At 42.6% G+C, this 26420-nt stretch overlaps 2 protein-coding genes and 1 long non-coding RNA gene across 4 annotated transcripts; 1 reads left to right on the top strand and 2 right to left on the bottom strand.

Moving 5' to 3' along the window:
- The first annotated feature begins 774 nt into the window (after positions 1 to 774).
- LOC126410199 (uncharacterized) lies at positions 775 to 4020 on the top strand. The gene is made up of 2 exons (XR_007573788.1): positions 775 to 1424; positions 1717 to 4020. It is a non-coding gene; the product is annotated as an uncharacterized LOC126410199 (long non-coding RNA).
- A 6720-nt stretch (positions 4021 to 10740) lies between these two features.
- Positions 10741 to 15963, bottom strand: LOC116257754 (H/ACA ribonucleoprotein complex subunit 4-like). The gene is made up of 2 exons (XM_050078604.1): positions 12481 to 15963; positions 10741 to 11042 (listed from the first exon to the last, which is right to left on the bottom strand). Exon 1 carries the CDS (start codon positions 14493 to 14495, stop codon positions 12597 to 12599), a length of 1899 nt encoding a protein of 632 aa, XP_049934561.1. The 5' UTR covers positions 14496 to 15963; the 3' UTR covers positions 10741 to 11042; positions 12481 to 12596.
- A 140-nt stretch (positions 15964 to 16103) lies between these two features.
- Positions 16104 to 21301, bottom strand: LOC116257757 (ATP synthase small subunit 6-A, mitochondrial-like). 2 transcript variants are annotated; one of them, XM_031634731.2, is made up of 3 exons: positions 21049 to 21276; positions 20910 to 20952; positions 16104 to 16408 (listed from the first exon to the last, which is right to left on the bottom strand). In XM_031634731.2, the coding sequence occupies exons 1-3, from the start codon at positions 21167 to 21169 to the stop codon at positions 16405 to 16407; spliced, it is 168 nt and encodes a 55-aa protein (XP_031490591.1). In that variant the 5' UTR covers positions 21170 to 21276; the 3' UTR covers positions 16104 to 16404. The 2 variants fall into 2 exon arrangements, with proteins under 2 accessions (XP_031490591.1, XP_031490590.1); XM_031634730.2 differs by lacking the exon at positions 16104 to 16408 and adding an exon at positions 16419 to 20663 and having other exon boundaries at positions 21049 to 21301.
- Positions 21302 to 26420: the final 5119 nt, after the last annotated feature.

The raw sequence follows: 26420 nt of genomic DNA, 5'->3' as shown, positions 1-26420 counted from the left end.
GCACAGAGACTCAAGCAGCTTCGTCTGTCGAAAAGCTGAGGAGCGATTTACAGCAGTGGACAAAGTCATCTCCTTGGCGCTTGAAAATTGTCGATCACTTATAAAAACTGATCGTTTTTTTGTTTGTTGTAGCTCCCTAGCTAAGGTGCAGCTCTGGATTGGCGGGAGGATGGATGGGTTTACCATTGTCTTAATTATGACTGTGAAGATGCGATAGTGATCACTTTGAATGCCATTTGCCTTGACCAGCAAATTTAATCTAATAGTCACGGGGATCTGCTCTATAGAAGCAACGATGAAATGGAGCTGCACTTTGTAGGCCGACAAAGCTCGCAAACACTAATTTATTGTTTAAAATAGAGAGCAACTCCAGAATGCCTTAGGGAGTGTTTGGATAACACCCTCAAAAAACTTGGTTTTGTGAAAACTAAATTTTGTAAAAACCTGGTCAAAAACTCAGTTTTGTAAACTTGGATTGGATGTTTGAATAAGTGAAAAACTTAGTTTAGAGGTAAAAATTAATCTTACAGGAGGCAGTTTTTCATGCCTTCATGAAAACCTGGTTTTAGCAAAAACCCAGTTTCAATGTCATCCAAACATTCTTAAAATGGTGTTTTGGGGTAAAACCAAGTTTTGTCTACCAAAACCTGGTTTTAGGTTGTCAGCCAAACACCCTCTTAGTCTAATTTATTGTCCCAACAAAGTCCTTACTAGATAGAAGTAGCCCAAGGAGGTTTTGAGTTGTAAACACGTAGGCTGCGTTTAGATGATACTTAAAAAAATGGTTTTTGTGAAACCCCTTTCCTTTAATGTGCTTTTAGAAACGGGTTTCTGCATTTGGAACACCTTGAAAACCATGTTTTCACTTTCGAAAGGATGGTCTTTGTTTGGATGACAAAGAATGAGTTTTAGAAAATGCCTTCGAAGATTGATTCATATAATTAACAGTTAGTTAATTTAAACTGCAAGGTCGTTTCAATGTGTGAGAAAGAGAATTTTTCAACATTACTAAAGTACTCCAACAAGGTGTTGGACCAGTACAAAAAAAAAAACTCACAGGGTATATACCGTATGGTTCAACCATGAAAAAGGTATACGGCATACTAATGTTTTGCGGAGTTGAGAGAGAGAGAGAGATGCGACTTATGTCGACATCATGGTGAACGGTGCTGTCCACAAGGGCATCCCCCGCAAGTCGAGATCAACAGGCAGGTTCCCCGGCCTCCTCTCCCTCTTCTTTGCTTTTCTTATGTCTTCTCTGGGTGTCTCGGTTTGTTGTCTTCTTCCCGCCACGATTTGCTTTCACAGGCATATCTACTTTCTCTCTAACCTACAAGTCCACGGATGCTGGTTTTTGCTCCTTTATCCCCACTAGCTGCCTAGGGACCTTTGGGCTTATTAGATCTTCATGAAGGCGTTACTAGGTATTCTTCTTCCTATGTATAAAATCCTGATGTGACCTCATTTCTTCTGTGACCTCTATCCTGATCGGTATTGGTTGCTTGGCTCTAGAATTTCCCCTGCTTCATTCTTAGTCATGCGGCTGAAAGTTCCTCCCTTTGTGCATTGCTTCCTTTCTCTTTCTGTATTTATCCGTAACAAAACGTGGTGAAGACTTTTTTATTTTCTTGTTCTTAAAGTTTGTGGGGATCCTCGTATTGCAATGCTCTCGAGCTGCCATAATAGAATTTGATGGCACACCATTGTGGTGAACAGGAATGTTTTTCCTTGTGTGGATTATAATCTATCAAATTTCTGAGAAGTCAGGGAGGATGTGGGTTAATTAAGGGTCCCAGCAGCAAAGGCACCTACTTGGGATCAGCTGATACAAATGTGCTGTTCTTATTTGCAGATTATTGATATACTCAGGTAATTTAACCAACTTGTGGTATGTTAGGTTCCATCAGTTACTCCAGTCTCCAAATGTTCATTTGGAAGATCACGTTGGGGGATGGTGAGGTTATCTCAGCAATAATAATTTTCTTCATAGCATTCGATCTGGTGTCTTGGACATCTAAATACGGAAACAGGATTTGCTTGACTATTCGCTGGAGAACTGCTGGTGATTTGCCTTCCGTTTATATGGATAATAGATGGAGCTGCCATCTTATGGTTATAGTTGTTGATGACCTTGGACGAAAGATGAATTACCTGGTGTTCTTTGGATGCAACATGCAGAAAGCACATAGTTTTGTGTTACAGGATAATGCATGTTGATACTCAGATTATTTGCTGAAAGGAGAATGTGATCAGAATGAAGTTAATCTGGTTCTGTTTCTGCTGCTAATTAGGTCGTTGATATTTTGATCAAGCTATTGCGTTTCAGTTCAGGAACGATGTAGAATCAATGGTTTCACAAAACTAAGTAGCTCATATTCACGTAAACTGTGATTCTTACGACCTTTTCTTACGACCTTCACAACTGCATAAGAGAGAAAGAGAAGGCTACGCTTATTATCATCTAGGACCTTAGACGCGGGTCGTTCAAAGATGAAATGCCATTTGAGAATGCTTGTGCCATTGCTTAAGGCGTCTAGCCTTGTCTAGTGACTCAATAGCGTAGGCATTTTTCTATTTTTCTCCTACCGGCCTAGTTTGTTTCTTTTTCAGTTTTTCTCCTTTTTCTCTTTTCCTTCTCCTTTCTCGCTGTATGAGAGTTTTTTTTTTTTTCATTTTTTCTTCAGACGTTCTTATGCAGATTGTATTGGAAGCATGGATGTATGCAGATTGTATAGATAGTATGGATGTGTGCATGTACACATTTATGACTTTATGTACTTATAACTTTTTCATAGTTATAGTTTGTAAACGGTTATACTTTGAATAGGTTTTATCTTTTATGCTTATAGGTTTCTTAACTGCTTTGTGCATAATATATATGTTGTCTTCCTAGCACTTTATCTTGCTTATTAGATTATTATACAAGACTGTTTTAAGAACAAGGTTAACATTGGAGCTGCGGTTATGTTGAGGATTTATGATCTCTCCTTTTTAAGAAAAATTTAAATGAGTAGTTTGGTATTCGTTTAGACTTTTAGATTTGGAAGGGAAAATGCAGCATTTAGTAATTGGTACTTGGGAAATTAGAAGATTTTGCATGCTCTAAAGTATCCAAAGCAGTGATGTTATGCTAAACAACTTTTAAGCATCATTTTTTAATTTCATTATATTCGCTGTTTCAAACTTATACTTGTGTTTGTAACTTTATTATCATGTCATGAAATGCTTATTTTGAGTGCGATCATTCATTTTAATTGCTTTGTATTATAAGTTCATTGAAGAAATGCTTCAAGTTTTGTTGTTAATTGGAATACTAATATTGCTTTCTATTAGTTAAAACTGCTTAACGTGCACAACTGCTTAACGTGCCTAGTCTCGCCTAGGCTCTTTGCTTAGCTTGCAGGCTGGGCTGCAACTGGCGTTTTAGAGCAGCTCTTAACCAGGTATACGCTTGATGAAATTTACGTGTAATTCTATATATTAGAATAAGAATGGAGCATCCGGGTGACGAAAGTCTCAGTCTTCTCAAATATAACTGAAGTCGTTATGCTACTGCCAAAGCGGGATTTGTTGGTGTATTAGGCTAGGAACAGTATCATCTCCGGAATGCAGGTCCTCGTGGATCATGTTCTCAGCCGTCAAGGTGCAGGGAAGAGTTTGATCCGGAATGACAATTTGAAGGCAGGGGCGAAGTTTCGCTGCGAGAAAATGAGAACCATACGACAGCCTGAGGGACCAAGGTCTGGGTTGTGGTTGGGAGAGCAAAATTGGAGACCGTGACGCCAATCCCATATATATGATGTCGTCAATGATCTCGAGCGCGGATACGGATAATTCTTCTTCCGTAAGATTTGAGTGCTCGGTTGCTCTTCCCTTCTAACAATCTCCGATTTTTGTATGTGATTTCAGAATGATCTTGTTTAAGTTCCATGATCCTGTATTGGCTCTGGCTATGAATTCCTTTGTCTTCATTGTAAGTTGGAGGGACATCCATAATACTTTCTTGATTATGTTGATTTTGTTTCGCCTTCCCCTCAGTATGAAGCAGTTTGAGATGGTCGGATATTTTTGCAAGCGTCGACTTGGGGGCCTCAAGTGGTCGAAACGATAGAGATTTTTTTTTCTTACCTACTTGAATCCGCTGGTCGAAACGGTAGAGATTTAAACGAGGTTTTGCTGGAAATTTTTTGTCATTCTTGAGGTTGGGCAAATGCGAACACCAAGCAAAGTGATATAGCCTTATTGTTTGGAAATTCAGATTTGATCATGGTTAACATGAAAGGTAGAAAACCTTGTCCAAATGCTGCAACATGATGGTCTATTCTATGTAATGTCTGAACCGTAATTTATCCAATGAAGCTAAAGATCAAAGAACTCAGTAGATTATCTTCAATCCACTAGCACTGATCGGGTCAAGTCACTTTCTTTTAGACAAAAGAAAAAGGTCAATACAGTAAGTGGCCAGAACTAGATTTGCTATAGGTTCTTAAGCGAATATCATTTGGAGGACGTTGGATTGATCCATGACGTGGGGGAACAAAACATGTGAATTTATACAAGAGTACAACAATAGTTCTCAGCGTATTTGTATCCAATGTTCTTTCATTATTTGCCCTCTCTGAGATTCACTCTCATGCCTCCTCAGATAGCAGTTTGTGAACAGGGGTTTACTAGAACTCAACGTCGTTCCGCCATATCGTAATGCGAGGACGCCGGGAAGGGAAAAAACGAAAAGGAAACTCGCTTTTCTGCAGTCTTCTACACTTCGTGGCATGTCTAAATGAAAAGATTTTGAGGTCATAAAAGAAGAGCAGTGCAAATTCTTCTGGTTCTCCCATTTTGAGTTCGATTTCGTGGATTCACTTGCCGGTGATTAAAATGTCAACTATGTTTTCTGGATGATGACCGATGAAGTCGGACTTTCGGTTCGATTGTGGCACGGTCATAAAAAAGTAAATGGGGAATCATACGGACACAAGAGAGAAGGACACCATTATATTACAGGGGAAGGGAAGGTACAGGGACAAGACAGAGACAGAGCGAGTCGGATCGGAGAGAGGTCCTCCTTCTTAACAGACGGATGATTTTGGAGAGCAGTAACTCTGGATACAAACTGCGAACCAGTTCTCTTAATTTACACACCAGAGAAACCGTTTGTCCTGTGGTCTTGGCTTCTCATCCCTTGACTCACTGCGCTTCGACCGTCCGGGTGGAGCAGGCGGAGACGGCGGACTGAGGTTGAGAAGGCAGCGGAGCCGACTCGGGAGGAGGAGGGTGGTGGTGACCCCTGTGGAGCCTGCACTTGAAGGAACCGGGGTGCGTGGGAGGGGCGCAGACGCACGACTTCACCGGCACACCCTCGAATCCATCGTTCGAAAGCGTCCTCTTGACGGTGGGCCGAGGACCGTGGTCGTGATGTGCGCCTACCTCCACATGCGACGACGCCATTTTCAACTCTATATATGCGTCTCTAGTCTCAGAAAACCTTTGTAGGCAGCAGAGAGATATACGGCAAGCAGCAGTTCACCTGAGCAACGGGAAGGGAGTAGATAACAGGTTACTACAACAACAAGGACGCCAGCAAATCGATTACAGCATTATGAAAATAGATAGAGAGATGAAGATGGTATTCCGAAGGTCGGTCCGGTCGGGGTGGCCGGCCGAAACTGAGACGCCGTTCACCTCCAGTCATTCAAACTGAAGGGGCGTGGGACCCACATGCTAAAACTGCTATGGGACCCGCAGGTGTCATGACGCCACGTCTCGGGAAGAGCCCTGTCATCACAGTTCAGAGGAGGTTGGGGATTTTTTTTGCGACCTCAGCGTCCACTTTTTATCACAACTAGAATCATCCGACCTTCTCTCTCTCTCTCTCGATATATATAATATATATGCGAGACTGAAATAGTCATCCTCTTGTTGATTTTTCATCGATTAATCTCGCTCACCAGTGTTAGAAAGAGAAAACAAAGCACTATGTGGCTGTGTGTGTAAGTAGATATTATTTAGCTATGTATTTGTTAACGCCAGACCGATGAATCATGAAACATTGTGTTTGATCCATGACTTCGCAGCCAGTAACGAAATAAGAGAGGGGGATAAGTGAGGAAGGACTTTGACAACGCCATAGCAGACGGAAGGAAAAAAATAACGGATTAAGTAACGTAAAAAGAACATATACATGTACATTTTAGAGAGAGAGAGAGGGCCACCCACCGGAAGAGGCTGAGGAGCCGCCGCGGCAAACTGCGGCTGATGGGGCGGAGCTTTGTATTTATAGGCGGAGGAAGGGAGAGGGAGGGGAGGAGGTCCCGTTTCTCGTTGTTACTGCGTCTCCTCAAGGGCAGTGCGGGCAGTGCGGGCAGCCTTGCGCTTCTTCGGGATCCTTCCATCCCCATCCCCCACCGACGCAGGGTGGGCCCTGCCCTCTCCTCCTGAAAATAAAGAAAGGAACTTGGGTAAAATCAACTGGTAAGTGCCAACTTTCTCTCTCGTTCTCTCTCTCTCATAATGTAGAATACGAAATGAAAACAACAGAACAAGTCTTCGTCTTATGAAAAAAAAGAAAATATGAAAGAAGAGCAGTCCATTTTTGTGCTCAACCATTAGTCGTAAAGATTCATGATTGTTATTTATTTGGAAGTGATGGGTAGCCAGGCACTTACATGTGATTGCCATTTTACAAGAATCAAAATTGTTGATTCAATCTCCCTCTCGTTCCCTGTATGAGGTTTGATCTTATCCTTGAATTTCTAAGCAGCGGATGGTGCCGTGCTTTTCATTAACCGCATTATTGAAAGTATGAATGGCGCCATACGGTTGGTTGCAACCAACGAAAAGAAACAGATAAATTCCGTGCATGCCAGCTTGCGTGGACCCGCGCTTTTTCCAATTCACTAAGTTGGCAGGTACGTATGATAGAAATCTGATAATATGAAATTTGATCTAACTTTCCCTTTATTACATTACATTGACCCTTTTTCCGCTTATCCACGACCGTCGTGAGGACCATTTAGTCGATGTTACAAGCCCCCGTCAGTGTAAGCCACCAACCCCATCTCCACGTAGCCCAATCAATGTTTTCTGATATCCTTCTTCAATTTTCCAGAGCTTCAGTGTTCAAACCAGTGCAGCAAATCTTAAGACGGAAAGGATACAATTAGAACATCAAGTGACAGCAAATGACAACAAGCGAGAGAGCAATAATTGAAATTTCTTTAGATGGAGGAGAAAAGCCAGGGCCCCAGCGTTTCCAAGTGGTTGTGCGCTTCATTTTCATATTAGGTTTGACCTGCACAGAGAGCGAAAGATTAGCGGTGAAATCCATTTGGATAACAAGTGGATGAAGAGAGAGAGAGATGCGAGTGCACGGTGAAATGGATTTGGATAACGAATGGATGATGTGCAGGAAGGAGTAGTTTTGGTACGAGTGCTGTCGCTAGAAGATAGAGACGAAAGAGAGGTCACGGTTACACTATTTCTTACCATTTACCGAACGTGAGCAGGGAGAGAAAGTGACATGGCTCGGCTGGCAGCGACCGGCCAAAAACAATAAGGGCACTTTGCTTTTGCCCATCACATGATGCACAACCAGGTCAGGTGGCACCACCTACCCTTTTATTTCTGCGATCTTCATTTGAGCTGTTAATACACACCAGTCACAGAAATCTTGTTCTTGTTTAAGAATAAACGATTGCTGACTTGTTGGTGTTGCTATTTTTCTATAATCCTTGAACCGAGTTTTTGGAATTCGTTCTTACTAATTAACTTGTTCGAATTCAGCTCCAAGTGAAGAGACGTCCACGGACACTAGGAGAGTATTTCCTCTTCGCCAGGGTCTAGCAGATAGGCCTGCGAAGGATGAGCTGCTCGATCGATGGCAGCCACGCCACGGCCAGCTGATCTTCACCAGCGTTCAAAATCACAGGTCAACTGTGACTTCTTGAAATGGGGGCCGCTAGCTACCCAAAAGGCTCTAATCCTCATGCATGCCCACAATCAAGGAGTTGATGAAACCATTCATGGTACGACCTGTCTTCTGATCATCTGGAGCATCGCCAGAGAGAGCAGCGTCGTGGAATTAATTCCCTTCCTTCCTTTGGAGGATAAGATGGAATCTTTTCGCTCGTTTCCTTTCCGCACATGGGGTCCCCCAAACAGAAATATCTGTGTGGTCTGGTGGAGCTAAGCACATTTAAAGAAACTACCATCGCTGTTAATGTCACAAACTGATCTTGCCTGCAGGCTGGTTGAAAGAATGACACCGGACACCCGATTAAGCATAATTGCAAGGCAACAAAGCCCGCAGCTAATTACAGACTCCTGACATCCCTTTCTCATGCGTAGAGAAGAGATACGCTTGAGTTGCGTATACAGTCTACAGAATTTGATTAGACATATGGTGCAGGATCCGTGAATGCCCAATATTGAGTACAGCTACAGCAATAAGCAGCCTTTTCGCTGAAACTTAAATCCAGAAAACACTCAGCCCATGAATTTGCACATAACATAAACATAATTATGAGATAATAATGAAATATTTATAAGATAATAAAATAATACCATGAGCAGAAAAAACAAAAACGTTTTTTTATTGCTTAAAGATATATGAACTACAAATTTTACTTTTATCGATTTTTATGTTTTTTTTTGTCTTCTAAACAATTTTTTTATATTAATTATGACTATTATTTATTATTAAAATGATACATTAAATTTCATATCCAGCTTCGTCCAAAAGCGCCCAATGACTTGTCGACAACCTCCCCGAAAAACTTTCGGCACTCAAATCCAGCAACGGCCTCGCGAACCCAGCAGCCCTCTTCTTAATCGCCTTGCTACCACCATGCTCAGTTCGCAAGTCACATTTAACAAGCATGACAGGAACAATAAGAAAGGAAGCACCAAACGAGAAAATAATGGCCCACTTGTTGGTTGGTCGGTCGAATGAGCGATGCATGGCAATTACCTCTGGTGTCTAACTTCTTGGTAAGCAAGTTGTGCGATCACATGAATCCTTGGTGAAGGGGTCAGGGTTAGCCTTAGTGGCGCCGATTGGTGGGGGACCGCCGGCGGCCATCTCCGGCGCCACCTTGTCGAGGCCATGGCCCAAAGCACCCCACAGGAAGAATTCCGCCTCAGAGGAACTCCAGGCTAAGAGGGACCTCTAGCATGTCGACGTCCGACTGAGGAATGGAATGCTCCAGTTGTAAAGGCTCGCAGCCAGGAGACGCAGGACAAGGAGGGTCCAGAAAAGATCAGGAGAAGCAGAAGAACCGTGAACACGAAGAATGACGAGGAAGAAGCAGGCCCAGGCGCCATTGTCAAAAGGAGAGTAAGCGATTTTCTTTGAGCTAATTTTTTGTTCTTGTTGTTGCAGTTGAAGGATGCTGCTTCTATGAGAGGGTGAGCGAGAGCCGAAAGGCATATGCAGAAAGCAGCGAGCCAGCAGCTGTGGACGCAGCGTGGAGAAATGGGAAGCGGCTCCCACCTTAATTTTTTGACGAGGAAAGACTTCCCCCGCGCAGCTGATGAGTCACCCTCCTGATTCATGAGGTGGAAGCATTTCACTCACTACTGATGAACACTTGCTGGTTAACTCTGGAAAAGAATGCCACAGCTAAAATGCTGTAAATCTGTAGAAAAGAACTTCGAAGTTTGTTTTGCCTGAGGACCTCCAGGAAAAGATTATAAGGTTTTCTCAAATTAGTAAACGTATCATATATATAGACACGGAATAGACAATAAAATTACAGCTCCAACCGTCTTGTTAGGAGGTTGTCCTTCAAACAAGTCAAGCACTGCATAATGTGTTCAGCATCACGAACAATTGGGACGGCTCTTAACGAGACCTGGCCACTATCAAGATTGCTGAGTAAACAAGTGAACTTCGCTTTACTAAGCTTAGATATTGAACTTTTTTGTTTCACTTTAGTATTGAAATAATGTGTTTCAATGAGAACAAGCCGCTCCAGCTCGTCTCATTCAGCTCCATTCGTTTATGAGCTTAAACTTGGCTTTGACAGCCATGGCAAATGGACTGAGATGAGCACGTCAAAGCAGGTCACCTTCATTCATTTCCGAGCCCAGGAAAGGAAAAAAACCCAGTTTTAGGGAGGACCAGGTCACTGCCCACTTTACAAGTTGCTAACAACGTTCGAACCAATATGGTTGCCCGAGAATAAAGCAGAACGCGCATATAGCGACAACAAAAACATTCCAGGCGCTCCGCCTATTGATAATCCTCTGCAAGACCCATACCTAATCAAAACAATCAACAAGGATAATATCATTACAAAGAAACTTCTCATCGCCAGGCCACAACCCATGCCCACAGCTCGGGCTCGGCCCAAACAGACTAAAACCCAAGATAGTGTGAAATAAAAAATATATATATATATAATCATTATATATATATTAAAAGTAAGTTATCAGGTCGAGTTGAGCCAACCAACTCGACCTTACCCCCACAATTTATCCGGCCGGCCCGCCAAATTTTCAGGCCAGGGGCGGGAACCTGCTGGTCCTGCTCCATGGCCACATAGCGTGCCTCCTGTTATATGATCCACATCCTGCGGCACCGCATGCCCAAGCTCTATGGAATCACCAGGTCGTGTACCCAAATTTAAATTCGTCGTGGAAGCAATTTCCTCCTAGATTAACATAACGCCGACGCATCAGGAGGAATTGCTGAAAGAAAATCAGGTCTTTATTATAGCTTCAACAAATGAGATACGTACCTTACTAAATTTTTCTTTATAAAAGAAAGAGAGGTATTCTAGAGTAAAAGCTCACAACTGAAGAACTATGAAGAGAGGTATTCTAGAGTAAAAGCTCACAACTGAAGAACTATGAAGAGATTTGTATTCAAAAACGCCTTTACATACAAATGGTCTGCACCAAGAAGGCAGGATCCGAGGACCTGCGCAATTTTCCACCAACTACGAAACAACTTGTCTCGGGCCTTACAGCAACGGGTGATGCCCCAGATAATCTTGGCGAAGCAACGAAATGTATCTGAACCAAGAAGACGTCAAGGCAGCCTGCCATTGAATTATCAACTTTTAGTCTTCCAGTACTCCCAAATAAAAAGTTTGACGGTTCTGGCATTCATTATAAACTCATTTTCCTCAGGGCCGTGCTTTTTTATTTCAGACGCGTGTGATATGACTAGGGTAGACCCCTGATTCTGAATGCAGAGAAATCTCTAGCAAAACAGAACCAGGAGACATTTCCTCATCAGATGCATTGAAAAACAAAAACAGACGGACAATGTCCTATAGTTCCTAGTTTGTGCATGTCAATGCTTGAATCGTCAAAGGGAAACTACACCCGTAAAATGATAGTTAATGGAAAACCCGTCCCGGCAAGACACCAGTCGCACGACCGTGTGCTTTTTGGTAACCCACAACAGCGCTCATATGGTAAATGGAAACAGAGCACAACACGTATCTTACGGAATACACACTGAACGTAACCTCGTTACTTGATCAGAGACCACTTTTGCATCCATCATATCAATATTCGAACGTTCGTTCTTATCGCATGATAATACAAAAAGCACTCACATTAGTAATTATCTGAGAGAGAAAACTTGAATGTACACCCCTGTAGTTCAAGAACATTCCTTTATGAGATTCACATCTGGACCTTTCAAGCAACCGTATCCGAGCAGAGGGGATGCAGTGTTTCGCCAAGAAACTAAAGGTACCCAAGCTGCTATATAGCTTTTCTAATAATTTAACTGGCGTAAAGATTACGCTGAATTGGAAGACCACTTGTAGGGACAACACCCAAGTTAAACTATGCAGCCAGGATCATATAAATCAGCATATCAAAGATAATTATGGTTTTGTGATCCTACAAGCCGGATGGAGGTGGATAGACCATACGAAACATGCATTGCATGACAATTATTCACTTTATCACGATGAACCATTACCGAACTTCAGTAACATCAGAAAAGGCCTGAACAAGCTGTGAACACATGAAGACCAACCTTCCCTTAGGCACAACGAGGTGCTCAACCAAAGCAGTCCTATTGGAAACAAACAAAAGTTGCGCGCAGCTTCCAGTGCTTTCACCGTTCAAGCAGAATTATGGTATCATGTATACAAATAACACCTATTAAAGAACCAAACAGCAATCCTATTTGTACTGAAAGGGTCAGAAACAAAGAACCGTCAACTGCGATAAAACGTTAAAGTCGGGAACAAGGGTAGCCAAAGATTCCATCTCAACATGGCGATTTAGGCCACCCGAAGGAAATAGAACCACATAAAGATTGGAAAAAACGTTCTGGCGGTGAAAGGTACGTATAAACATACAGCAACAATATCAATTCGTGCTAAAAAATGTTAAAATTCTGCCAAAATTTGATTTCACTAAGAAAAAAACTAGTCTATATAAAGAGCTACAGTCAAAGCTGGTTCCGCCAAAACAACTTATCAGATTAAATATATAAAAGTGAAGCATTCTCACCGAAGAAATAAATGTACCGTCGGAGACAAGATTGAGGAGAGCCTCTGAACCCTTGTTCCAAGTATCCTTCGTGGACAAAACAAGCAGGCCAAGGCCAAGAATGACTTTAAGAATAACTACTCATCCTCAGTTTGATCCTTTTTGCTCTTCTTCTTCTTCTTGTCCTTTTTAGCACTCTTACCATCTTCCTCTTCATTGTCTTCCTCATCTTTGATCTTCTTCTCCTTCTTGTGTTTCTTCTTCTTCTCTTCCTTTGAAGCCTTTTCCTCGTCGGCCAATTCAGGTTCCGCCAGATGTTTAATACTCTTTATTTCAGTCACTTCTACATTGACTTCCTCGCCAGAAGGTTCATCCTTGTCACCGTTTCCCTTCTTTTTCTTTTTCTTCTGTTTCTTCTCGCTTCTGCCATCCACGTCTGCTTCAATTTCCTCTTTCGATGTCTTCAAGTTATGTGTCAATTTCGATGCTTCTTCTGCTTGTTCTTCACCAACCTTAATCTTCTTGGAAGGTGGAAGTGGACTCAAACTCCCATCATCCACTCTCAGTTTACGTACGTCCTCACCATTTTCCTCACCATCTTCCCGATGTTGCTTTTTCCTCTTTTTTTCCTCCTTGCCTTCCAATTGCTTCACCTCTTTAGAGACCTTGGTCTCCGATTCAGTCATGGCCGCTATTCCAGCAACCACAGAATCTCCACCTGGAGGAAGGACTACATTTCTCAACCACTCCGCGGGCGTTTTCTCATTGGGCTTCCCGTGTTTGTCAAGCAAACCTTCGACAATCATCTTCTTCTTCATCGACGCGCGAGGCCCCAACCCCCATTTCCTAGGATAAGTATCCCTATCCATCACCACCCTCTTGATCCTGGCCACCACCCCGTGGTCGCAAGTTGCCATTACTGCAGTCGTCATCTCCGCTATCCCCAGAGCAATAGCTTCCCCTTTCGTCGTCATCAAAACAACCTCTTCCCCGTTTTCAATGCCATTCTCAAACCTCAACAGCCCCGGAATCATGAGCTTGGCACCATAACAGATGGCATTGACCGCAGAATCCTTTACAACCAATCTCTTGTAGCTGGTCAAAAGCACTTCCAGGGGCATGACGACGCGCCTAAGATACGCCTCATCCCTGCAATTGTCGTAGAGCCATTGAGCGTCCATGACGTCGTGCATGGTAACCATGTTATCCCTCTCGCCGAGGATCCCGGATCGGACCCTCCTGAGCTCCTGCATATGTCCACCCACGCCGAGAATCAGACCCAAATGGACGCAGAGCGTCCTGATATAGGTCCCTGCTTCACAGGAGACCCAGAAGACCACCAGGTGCTTTTCCACATCATACTCTAGGAGCTTGCTTTCATAGATTGTTCGGATTCGAAGCTGTCGCTTGACGGCGGAGATAAGCGGAGGGCGCTGGAACAGGGCGCCGGTAAGAGTCTCGAGCGCACGGGCGACCTTGGAGACGTCCGGGACAGATGAATGGAGCCTGGCCACGCACACGTACTCCTTACCGGCACCTTGCTGGGACTTGACGAGGCGGGTAGCCCGGTCGATGCAGACGATGAGGCTGCCGGTGACCTTGGGGTCGAGGGTGCCGCTGTGGCCCGTCTTACCGACCCTGAGGATGCGCTTGATCCACGCTACCACCTCGTGGGAGGAGGGATTCGCGGGCTTGTCCAAGTTGATGATGCCATAGCGCAGGTATTCGGCGAGGGGCCGCTTCAGAGGGGAGTATCCGGTTGGAAGCGGCGTGTAGTGGCCGGTACGGACGTTGAGGCGGTCGTAGTTCTTGAGAAGGAGAGGCCATTTCGAGGTGTCGAGGGGAGGGGTGAAGCCCTGCGGCTTGATCAGATAGTCGGCGTGGTGGCTCTCATCATCTCCGCCAGCGTCCCTGAGTTCAGCCACTAGATCTCTGTCGTATTTGATCTTCTCTTCTTCCGCTCCTCCGCCGTCGTGCTTGGACGACGACTTCTTCTTGTGCTTCTTCGACTTCTTCTCCTCTGAGACGGTGGACATGGTGGGCTCGTTGACGCCCTTCTCAGCCGAGAGAGAGAGAGAGAGAGAGAGAGAGAGGGAGAGGGAGAGGCAGAGAGGGGGAGGGGAGAAGCGGCGCTTTGAATGGTAGGGTTTAGGGTTTTAGAGCGAGAGAGGGAGAGGGAGAGTCGGCGCTTTGAAAGTGTGGGTTAGGGTTTTAGAGCGAGAAAGAGACGCAGTCAGCAACTGGGAGGTCGTGCTCGTACCCGGCGGTCGTGCTGGTACCGGTGCGTGGGCTTCCTTCCGGTTCCCCTCCCCTCCCCACTTTGCCAGAAGCAGAAAGTAACAGCGTCATGTGCAGCCCCTGTATACAGCCGTCCATCGCGAGATGTATGGACGAGGTTGTTCAAAAAAAAACTCTCGGCCCCACTCTAAGACGGGGTTTCCGATTCCATATCCGTTCGAGCAGTGCATTCCTTTCCCTCTCCCATGTTGCCACAATTCAAACCAGTTATTGGGCCACCAGCTTAAGCTGAACCCAATGTGAATGTATACGTTTCAGCATGCCCTCCAACGTGTCATGCTAAACAATGAAAAGCTACAGAACTGATAGGCAGAACAACTCGATGAACGCTGATGCTATTTATTGAATTGTGCTTGTTACTCAGAAAAGGACGTCTTTGTCCGGTTGTTCTGAGAAAGTAGTAGAGCAAGATACTTGGCTCTACCTCTTCCGACTACCTCGAATCAAACGTACTTCAAGAAAGTATTTCATAGGCTGAATTTTTTTCTCAAGAGAAAAAGTTTTTGTTTTGTTTTGTGCTGAAACGAGTAGCTGTTTATTGAACGGGAATAAACTCCCCTGAAACGAGCGATGCTGTAGAACAATATTTCTAATTCATGCTGGATAATTAGGTAGTTTAGAGAGAAAAGATGGACCGCTGGATGAGATCCATCTAAATTGGGTCGGCCTAAACATCTCCGATAACCATATTCCTGCTTGAGATTTCCAATATTTCCTTGAATTCTACATGGGTCAAATGCAACCTGAACTGAGTTTCCATTGGGATGAAAAACAAGGACCTACGGTTTGACAGCCTTCTTTGTCTTAGGACGATGGAGATGACTTGAGAAAGAGGCAGTCGGAGGACTATGGCAGTCCAACGGGAACTGGGAAGTCACAAGTCCATGCCCATGGGCTCAATCCCTCACAAGGCAGAACCGTAGCCGATGCTCCTGAGGCATTCAGCCATACATTCCTCTTCAGATAATATATTTGATTAAGAAAAATAGAAACATGCCTAACCTGTGAAAAGTACTCTTCGGCGAAATGATCCGCAAGATTGATGAGGAAAGAGGGCTAATGGAGCGCCAGCGTCAGGACGCTCCCAAGGAGCAAACCCGCATCGCCTTCGGTAGCACCCCGGTTGCTCCAGTAGCCGCATAAACGAGCAACCCTCATCATCAACAACTATCATTGCTCAACCGCTCCTGCCTTTCCAAGTGGTTTTAGCATTGAACAATCCATATTTCCCTAAGACATTCGAGAGTGTGCTAAGAAGGAAAATTGCGTAGGTATCTCTCTCTCTCTCTCTCTCTCTCTCTCTCTCTCAGACACAAACACACACACACCCACACCCACACGACAAGGAGCGAACAACTGGTAGTGAATAAATCAAAAACCATCTACAGAAACTGGAATTCATATCGAATGCCTACATAGGATAGTAGACCTTGTCCACTTTAATGGCGAAAACGTCAAGAGCTGAGACCCTAAACCATGTCTCTGTTTCCCAGTCTTTTATTTATCAGCCTCAAGGGCAAGAGGAAAACAAAATGGAGAGTTTGAACGGAAAGGGAAACAACCATGTCGACTGCAATTCAATTTATGAAAACCATGTCCAATGTGCCACAAGGCTTTTCCGGCGGTGAAATCAGAGATCCAAATTGTTTACCTACAGGAAGCACGATATGTCAAACCAGCACGAGTATCACACGTACATATTGATAGAGAAACAAAAAAAAGGGAAGACAGATTGAATTGACTACTGAAGCACCGGAAAAATAAGAAATGGAACGTGGAGACAGATATAGATAGCCAATAACAAAAGAAAGTGAAACTGGCTGTGAAAGATTAGGATTTGCGACCACAGTTAAGGTAATCCTGGACCCCGCTAGACAGTGTCATTTCAAGTGATTACCAAATTGAGATGTATGGTTGGTAAGTGCTAGCTATTTCTATCGATAAATTCCCATGTAGCGGACATGCTTTAATGGAACAAGTCCTCCTTGTCATTGTCCCAATCGTTCATTCAACCCTACTGTTTTCACTGGAACTTAACACGGACATAATTCCTCTATCATCGTGTCATGGTCAATGGATTCCTAGAGAAATCCCTCATAAAAGCCAACAAATAATAATGCCAATGCAGCAGGACATCAAGGAAAAGGGACAAAATTCAGTAATTGCTCAATGATGCAAAAGTAAACCTCCATCTCTTACTGACATAGTTACCATTAAAACATTTTAAAGTGACACTTATCTATATAAACAACAACTAGATATAAACATTTACATGTCAACGTTTTTATATAAATATGACACCGATGTGGTATTAAGGTCATCAACCATTAACCAGGAGATCAAAGTTTCACTCTGAATTTCAGTCTGGAAGCTTGACAAACGTCAGGACCCATATGCAGTCAATACAGAAAGCATAAGCTTATTTAAGCTTATACATAAAGAAGATTTAGTTGGAAACCAGTTACACATAGAACTTTTCTCGGGCCTTTTTCTATTAGTTCCATATTCTACTCTAGTGTTCAAGTCCCTGTATCAGAATTTCCCACCATAAAGAAATAGTCTTATGGTCGTAGCCCATGGAAAAGCTTGGTGTAAGCCTATGTTAAGCAATTGTTACAACAATCCAAACTTTAATCTCAGATCTTTTACAAACAGTCCTTCCCAAATCATCTGAAGCACTTTGGCACTTTAAAGCTTGTTGAATGGCAACTAATCTGGTTATTTAGCATCCTAAAATTATTGTTCTTTCAAAAAAGAGTATAACTAGTCTATTTATGCCCTTCGATCACACAGTCACAGCCAAAAACTCTTGATGTTGACACTATTTTTGGTATCAAAATAGGGGCTAGTCATTCCAACACATCGCCTAATCAACCTATGCACTAGTCAGACATCCAGTCCCTGCTCTTTATGTCAGCTATACATACTTTGGGCAGTGGACACTAGTAGGATGACTAGGCTGACCAATCAGTAACTAGTAGTTGATGTAGGCAGCATTTGGATGACACCCTAGAAAAAACGGCATTTTGTGAACACCAGTTTTGTGAAAAAATGAGTTTTTAAGCAGTTTTAAAAACTTGATTTGTATTTTTTGGTGATAAGACAAAAAACTGGAGGAGGGGGCAAAACCCAATTTTCTATGGGTTTATCAAGCATTTTCGAAAAATGAGTTTTGTGACTTTTGGCAAAACTATTCCACAAACCCAGTTTTGACATCACCCAAACGCTGTCTCCAAAACACAATTTAGTTTGTCATCCAAAGAGCCCCTTAATGTTAACAGGTGCCACTTTATTTTCTTTCCTTTCTTATATAAATAAAACTCATACAGTTATCTTAAATAAAATAAAGTACCAAAAATGCCTGCACAGCTATTTTTTGTCCCTATTGGAAACTTATGAAGCTGCAAACATGCTTGAAGGACCCCCACCGCTTTAGATCCTTTTGGACTCTCTTTCAGTGTTTCTCTCTTCTTCCAACTCGGTATACATGTTTTGCTTGTGTACACACACACACATATTGTATATACAAACTCTTAAGGAATATTAAATACTCAAGTTTCAGTTTGTCATGGTTTGGCATTATGTGGTTTACATGATTCATAATGAAATTTTATGTTCATTATCACTTTGGTACACTAAATGTTGTATCGCTAAACCTTCTCATTGATTTTATTTTAGACGATCGAATTGGATTGACTAAAACCAACTGCTCCCAACTAGTGTTCTTAAGGCTTTGACAGATGCATTTGACTTCCAATTTCGACAACTGCTCCTATTATTACTAGATGAATTTTCATGCACCATGATAATTCAGAAAAAAACAGCTACTTTTAAGCCATGGTTCTTCAGGTATATGTAACTTCAGGGGTTAATGATAAATGAAGTTTAAGCTTTTAAATGTAGCATGAATAAACTATAAGTACCTTTAACAACAAAGGGTCTTTTGATGCAAAAAACATTATTCAGATCATAAAGCATAGATAAGTGCAGGCACGAATGCTAAATTAGTAGCACAAACAGTTTTCTACCCGACCAAATTAGTCAATATGTGAACACAAAAAGGACTTGTACTTCTAGTAGGTCATGAACCTTGAAGATACTTACAGTTTACACCCTTTGATTTTGCCAACTACTCACAAAGACCAAACCTTATGCTGCACTTGATCTTATATGGGTTTTAAGTCCAAAAATGAAAGACTTAGCATTAGCAACATGTTGATTTCACTTTTGCAAACCAGAAATATGAGGTTAATCACAACCAAGTGACAAATAACACACTAGAAGTACGTAGGCTTGGTTGTCTTAGTCCAAAAATGAATATAAGCATACACAAACAAACAACATACTTCATTGGTGGCATTGAATATTATGAAAACTTGTACCTAAATTGTAGAACCTTTGATTGTCAAACGAACTTAACAGAAAAAGATATGTAAAATAGGACACATTTATAACATGCATTGGCTTGTTCGTTGTCCGCACACACATACAAAATCCACTGCTAACAAAGAAGAGGAACATGTTTTAAGTTATTCAGAACAAAGTTTGAGCAAGATTAGGAAGTTGAAAATCACAGAACATATTTTTCTTTATTAAATGTAGCAAAGAAACATAGAGGAGAGAGATAGAGAGAGAGGGTGTTTTTGTGTGTGCATGTATTTGTATATATGTGTGTGGGTATGACACAAACTGCTAATTTGCACCAATAAATCATGTCTTAACCAAGGAATGACTCTCTAATCCACCTACGCTCTGTTGCAAGACCATTCACTTGCAGCTAGCCTTCCGTCTATTCGCACCTTCTAAAGACATTAATGGAAGTCATATGCTTTCAATCATTTAAGTGATCCCACTCTCTTTCATCCAACAAAATTCCAAATAATCTAAGTGCATAGTCATCTGTTACCAGGAAAGGCAATCAATTAAAGCATCCCACCATGTCTAAGCACCTCACTAGTATCCAATAGCATCCTACCAATCTGACAATATAGTCATTCAACAAGTTGATTTCGCCAATGTGCCTCATCGCTGACTCGATGTGCAGTAAGTGTTCAAGCATACAAACGTCCTACCCATACCCAGTGTAGCTTTCCAACTTAGTTGCTGATTCAGATTTCATAACAGTGTTTTTTCTTTTTGAGTTCCTTACTCAGCCCAACCACATATCAAGCACTTGCGTGTCTGCCATACCAAGCTTCCTTCCACCAACAACTAATACTCGAAGAAGCCACCAGCCAAAAAAGTAGCTTTACCTCCTCTTTTTAGGCTGTACACCCGCTTTGCTCAAAAGGCGTCAACCAAAATCTTTTCTTCACACTTGACATTCTTTCACCAACGATGTGCCAGCAGACATGGTTGCAAGCACAGCGTATGTGTCCACCAGGGGAGTTATTTCTAAATCCATGCAGATTTTCATGAATATCCTAATGGTACACATTCAAGAGAAACACATCAAAAGTGCCTTCAGAAACCATCGTTTCTTAACTTTAAATCCATTTCTCAAATCAATGAAACCCTCGTCTTACTTAAATTATCCATATGAAAGTTTAAACTTGAACACCAACTATTTCAAACGCCTAACAAGATGCAAGACCGAAGCTGACCAAGTTCACTGGCTATACAACAGCTCAGCCATGGCAGCCGCTCAACACGGCCGTCCGTCAGGCCGCAAAAGGCCAATTGAGACTGCGACATCCCATCATCCTTCATCTTTCCGGAACTTCTGGAGCCAGTCATCCACTTCCCAAAATTGCCACCTTACTGTGCACAACGTGTGTCTAGCCTTGCGGCATATAGCCATGTACCGTAGAGCCGTTTTGTTAAAGTCCCTCGCACCCCTCTAGTAGAGCCTTTAGCGGTCCCAGACTTTACGTGACTTCAAAGACGATGAAATTTTGTGTCATTTCCTGAATACGCAAAAATTTACCAATTCCATATCAACCTACTCGTGATCCTTTATTGAAGATTCAAAAGAACCCAACGAAATTAAATTTGTTGGAAAACCAAACAAACGTAAACCGATATACTGCAAATGCCAACTGCATCGATTTCGGGGCAGAGTACAAGATGCAGATTAAGGCCTGGGTAAGAAAGAAAGCCTAGAAATCCATTTTAAGGACAGGAAAACCTAGACAGTTAGGATGAACACAAACCTCCTGTGCCTTTGCACGAAGGGGGAATTCTTCGCATCCTCCTCTGCAAAAACGAGAGCAGGGATCAGAATGAAAATGGCGACGCGAGAGTCGTTGTAAGGAAACAAATAGGGAGAGGGGAGAAATTGATAAAGCAGACCGGTGAGGCTGGCGGTGAGCTTGGTGACGAGGGCTCCGGTGATGGCGAAGCCGACGAGGAACGGCCAATTCCGGTTCCACTCTCTCTTCAAGAACACGTTCCATGGATCGAACCGCGGCATGCCTCTCTGCTCTCTCAATGTCGCCCCTGAAGATGAAAACGAGGTCTCCAAGTAGCCGGGAAGCCGGAGCGCTTCCTTTTACGTTGTTGCGGCTAGGACTTAGCGCCTTTGGAGGGCGCACTTTTGACAAATGTTCGCGCCACCCAACCCTCGATGGCTAAGATTTGTTCAAGGGCCTTAACCCTGTTTCGAACGTCGAGAGGGACCGAACGGGCTTTAGCTTAGCCTGGCTCTGCGCGGCGAACCTCAAACCCCTCCCGAGTTCATGGGATCCCATGGGGCAATGGCTTTTCTTTCCCACTTTTATCAATTTCGTCATGTTTCCCCTTCAATATTATTGAGTTCTGAATCTGCCAGGTCCCAAGTCCCACCCCCTCGTCCCAACTTGGTCTCAACTACGCTCTAAATTTTAAATGCATCGATGGCGTCACTTGTATGCGCCCAAGCCCAGGTGTCATCGGCTTAAATTTTCAACAAGTTTATTGCTTCTCCAAGCCTTCAGCAAAACCTGGATTCATCGTTGAGTACTAACTAACATGCACTCATTGGATTATTTGCCAAGGATTTTAAATGTGTGTGTAACGATTGCCGGACCCTGTCACAACACATCATTCCCAAGCTTCAGTCAACCATGCATTAGTATCAGTCATGATATGCATGCATGCTTGGATGATTTCCTTCTATGAAACGGACCAAAAGGCCCCATTACCATCAAACTTGCCCTTTTAAGGCTAAGGAGCTGTATCATACAATACATTTCTCTAATTAGCACATCAAACTATCTTGCATTTCGTGCTTTGTTGGTTACGTTATTTCTACGCCCATGTGCCGTGCTGCCACATTCGGATCTCATCACTATACGGTTCAAGATTTCAAAGGCATAACTATCACTAGTGCAAATTGAATTTCTCTAGCCTTTCACGAATATACGCACAGTACATGCTCTCCAAACAATGTCGAAGTATGCCTACATGAATGCAACTTAATTCTACCTTTTACTACACGTTTTTTCTCACCAGTACATCTTTAATGTAGCTTAATCCTACATTTTAACACATTTTTTTTGTCACTAGTACATGTTTAATGTAGCTTAATTTTACATTTTAATACACGTATTTTTTTTTATCACCAGTAGTACATGTTTTCCAGTCTAAAAACTATATATTGTGATCTGAAATATGGATTGAAAAAACAATAAGGAAAACCAATGTCAGCTACGGGGATTTTTGTATGTTTTTATGGGATCATTTAATTAACGTATGCTTTGACTTGCTATACGCTTCGTTTCACCCTCGACGCGGGGGGGTGGTGGGGTTGGGTGGGATGATTCTTATTTGTAAAATTGGAAACCTAAAATTGTATACTTTATAGATATATTAGAGAGAACGATAGATGCCTGTAAACTTATGCTTTTATCTTAACATTAGGATTTTAATTTTCCGAATCAAAGGAGAAGTGTGATTGTTGCAATTGAGAGGAATAACTTTTTTCCCAAATCATATATATATATATATATGTATATATATCTATAGAGAGAGAGAGAGAGAGAGAGAAGTAGGGCACATTCCTGGAGACATAGTCATCTTCAACTTGAAGTTTCCTCTTAGACTGCACTGCATAAGCTGGGATAAGTTCAGGCAAACAATACTCTATGCGTGACGAATTACATTTGCATCTATATATATACTCAATTGCGTTGCGGATTGGCCGTCGGAGAATGTCCCCACATTTTCCTGATATCCAAATTGTGTACAGCTTCCTCATATATATATATATACTTTCCTAAGCTTATTCAAAATTTTCATTTGGGTCCTTATCCAAGAATAACGTTATTAGATTTATACCGGACGAATGAACAAGATGGCGAAGGAAGCAAAACACGAATAAAAGCGAAATCTTGATCCCTTCACCTACCGAAATAACTAAAAGCATGGCTTCCATGTGCAACAGGCTGTCCTCACCTGACCTGAGTGATCGGGTCAGTACACTTTGGGTTTTATTAATTTTCATCTGCAAATAAAAGCAAAAAAGATGCGTCAAATTCTGAGAGATTAATTTAATTTAATTGGCCCCAGCAAAAATCGGGTCAGTACACTTTGGGTCAGCACGTGAATATTGTCCGGGGCGCTGCCATCTGCAGCAAGGCCCGCGGATTCCACGAGCAGCTTATGAGACATGCATGCACCACATTAAACAATTACAGCAATATTGTTTATAAGACGTGCATCTTGCAACAAATAATTGAGCTCATCTGTCCAATCAGCGGCCGTTCTTCGCTTTTTTTTGTTGTTGTGCAAGGCCGACCGATCCGATGACTGCGAACGCAAGGTAGGAAAAAATTAAAGGAATTAGGTTGTTCATGCGGTCGGCTGTGCATGTCATGGATGGGCATGGCGTCTCTGTCTCTAGTAGCTGCAGGGTTTATTTTTGGAGAGGAGGAGGTCAATTTGGCGTCTCTAACTGGCCCCATCTCATCTTTTTCTTGGACTGAGAGAGAGAGAGAGAGAGAGGATTTGTTACGTTGTAGAGGGAGAGTGTGGCGTCGCTTGAGATGGACCCGCCACCCACCGCTTGATGGTCGAATCAGACGATGAAGATGAAGGGCGCGGCGCCCGCCTATGATGCACTGCACCTCATTTAAGAAGCCTCTTAATTTTCTTCACATACTGTTGCAGCCATGTCTGATTCTGAAATCTGTGGGCGCATATCGGCTTAGCTGATAGCTCTGTTGTTGCCTGAACTTGTATTTTATGGAAGACAAGAGAGCATCACCCTCTTCGGGACATGGAGAAGCCACACAATGGAGTTTGACGTACTTTTTGTCTCTTTTACTGTAATCAATCGGCAACCCGCAGGAGAACGCAGTAAATTATTGGACTTAGTACTTGTTTTTTTTTTTTTTATCGAATGACTTAGTTGTAGATTACCTTGATTGGCTTACGCTCAATCAGATTTTGGCGGGTGTCCTCCCCAACAGAAGTTACGGTTAGAGCACGCTCGGTCGTTTTCTTCACCAACGAAAACAGAGGAATGTGAAGGTGAGTATTATCAACTAATCTACAACAGGGGAACTGCACAGAATTCTTACGAGGGTTGAAACTAGAAAGTAGTAGATGCGATCATCTTTTCAATTAATCTTCGCTCATTCTCCTTTATACGTTGGCTTTACCTCCATCAGCGGCCTCTGCTACCGCTTCTTAAAGTTCTTCCTTGATTTGTTGTACTATTTTTTATTATTGTCTTTGTTTGCTTTGCGGCCCGTCTATTGCATAGACAATGAAAAAAAGCGCCACTGGCCTCATTTATTTATTTGATTCATTTGTTATTGGATAAGAATGCACTCAACTTCAGGTCCTCTTGTCAATGCCATATACAAGCCCACAATTTCCAACAGAGTTATTAAACTTTTTTCTTTTCCCCCTCTTGTCAAGGTGTTAGGTTTCTTTCTCCGTTTACCAAAAAAAAAAAAAAAGTCAAAATTATGAAATTAATATGAGTAATATGGAGCGATGGTGGGGAGAAGCTGCAACCATTTGCCGGAGACGCCCGTCGGTGTAAGCGAAGCTGTGCACACATCAGCATCATCGTCATCAGATGGCTATCTTTCTGTCCTTCTCACCCCATGCAGGTTTTCGCTTTTCAATATTGCCGGTCACCCTCAGCTAGCTTCCTCGTTTTCTTTTTGAACGTGACGGCCCGCACAACACAAAAGAACGCCACTCGCGCCGCCGCGCGCCCACCTGAGACGGCCTCATGTCTCAACTCATTTCTTGGAGCGGAATCGCAGGAGGTTTCTGAATCGCTAGCAGCAGCTAGAAGGGCACTACGAAGATATCATCAAGTCCATGTGATCTTCAGTGTAAGGAAAACATAAAAAAAGGATTGGATTTGTTTCTTCATCCCCAATCCTTATTCCAACTATCAGCTTAACATTCATCACAATGTAGGCTACACTTCAAATGAACTTCATTAAGCATGCAAGGGAATTGCGGTTCATCTTAAAGTCAAACAGAAGTGGTGGTGATAAGGAATCAAAACCTAAATTCATTACCAAACTTTGGCGTTCACTAACTTTTTTTACAAGTAATTTTTTGGGAGATTGGCCGTGGAACTAAATTCCTTGCGGGTGAGGCAGTGTGTTTCGGTTCTATGGCAACGGTGGGACTTGGGAGGGAAGCCATTAAAGCCCATTGCGTAAGCACGCACGCCATCTTCTCGGCCAGGTGGCCCCATCTCACGCGTAGACAGCAAGCTCACTGTTTCTTTACAGGCACAACTAGCGAAACGAAAGGGACGAAGAACCCCTTGCGGAATTAGGGCACACCTTTGAGAGATTCTGAAAGACGCATCGTTGAATTTGTCATCGTCTGAAAGCAATAATAAATTCACGAAAATCCACGTCCCCGGCCTTGGGCAATAATCGGCAAATAAAGGAAAATGGGTCTAGATCTATACCTTAAAGGCGGGCGCCAGATGATTTTTTCCGGTGTCACAACTTGCAGGTGGTGTGAAAGGGAAGACACATTTGCCACAAATTATGAAAAACCACTATCGCTCTTTTCCTTTTCTGGTTTTCTCCTTTCAGCATTGTTCAAGTTTTCTTGCTTCTTATAACAAAGCTACCAGACTTCCCTTCTCAGTCTTTAACCTGCCACCACTGACCATACACTGTGCTGACTATGCTTCTTCTCAATTTCTGAAGGTCTCGAGCCTATATTACTCATCGGTGACGATCACGTTAAGATCCACACACGGCATTGGCATTAGCTGGTATTTGATTAATTGTACTGACAAATTATTGCATTTCAAGGTGTACTTGTCGGTGATTTGAGGTGAAACTTTGAAACGACCAATTAAATAAAGGCAACATCTCTCGGGTGAATGTTCAGTTTCTACAAATAAAAAAGGCTCCTTTGACATCTTTAATGAGAGTTTGATTTGTTCTCTAAACTTTTCATGAAATTCGATGTTCTTCGCTGTTTCTTTGGGGGCTATACCTTTTTTAACTCCTATAATGATGTGCTCGCGAAGTTGCACTGAGTAGTCAATTTGTGAGCAAAGCAAAATCAAGAAATCCTGAGTTATGCACCAAATGAAGATCATCAACTTTGGTAGCTTTGCACGTGCTCCTGTTGTTGGATCTAAGATCTAAAAGGCACATATTTTTCTCCTCTCAACTTTTTTTACTTATTTGATACTGGTTGATCAGAGATACCTACAAAAGAAACAAGCGCCATAAAGAAGACAAGAA

This window comes from Nymphaea colorata, chromosome 7 (genome assembly GCF_008831285.2).
Source record: "Nymphaea colorata isolate Beijing-Zhang1983 chromosome 7, ASM883128v2, whole genome shotgun sequence".
Classification (NCBI taxonomy): Eukaryota; Viridiplantae; Streptophyta; class Magnoliopsida; order Nymphaeales; family Nymphaeaceae; genus Nymphaea; species Nymphaea colorata.
This window is presented reverse-complemented; position numbering and strand designations above follow the sequence as displayed.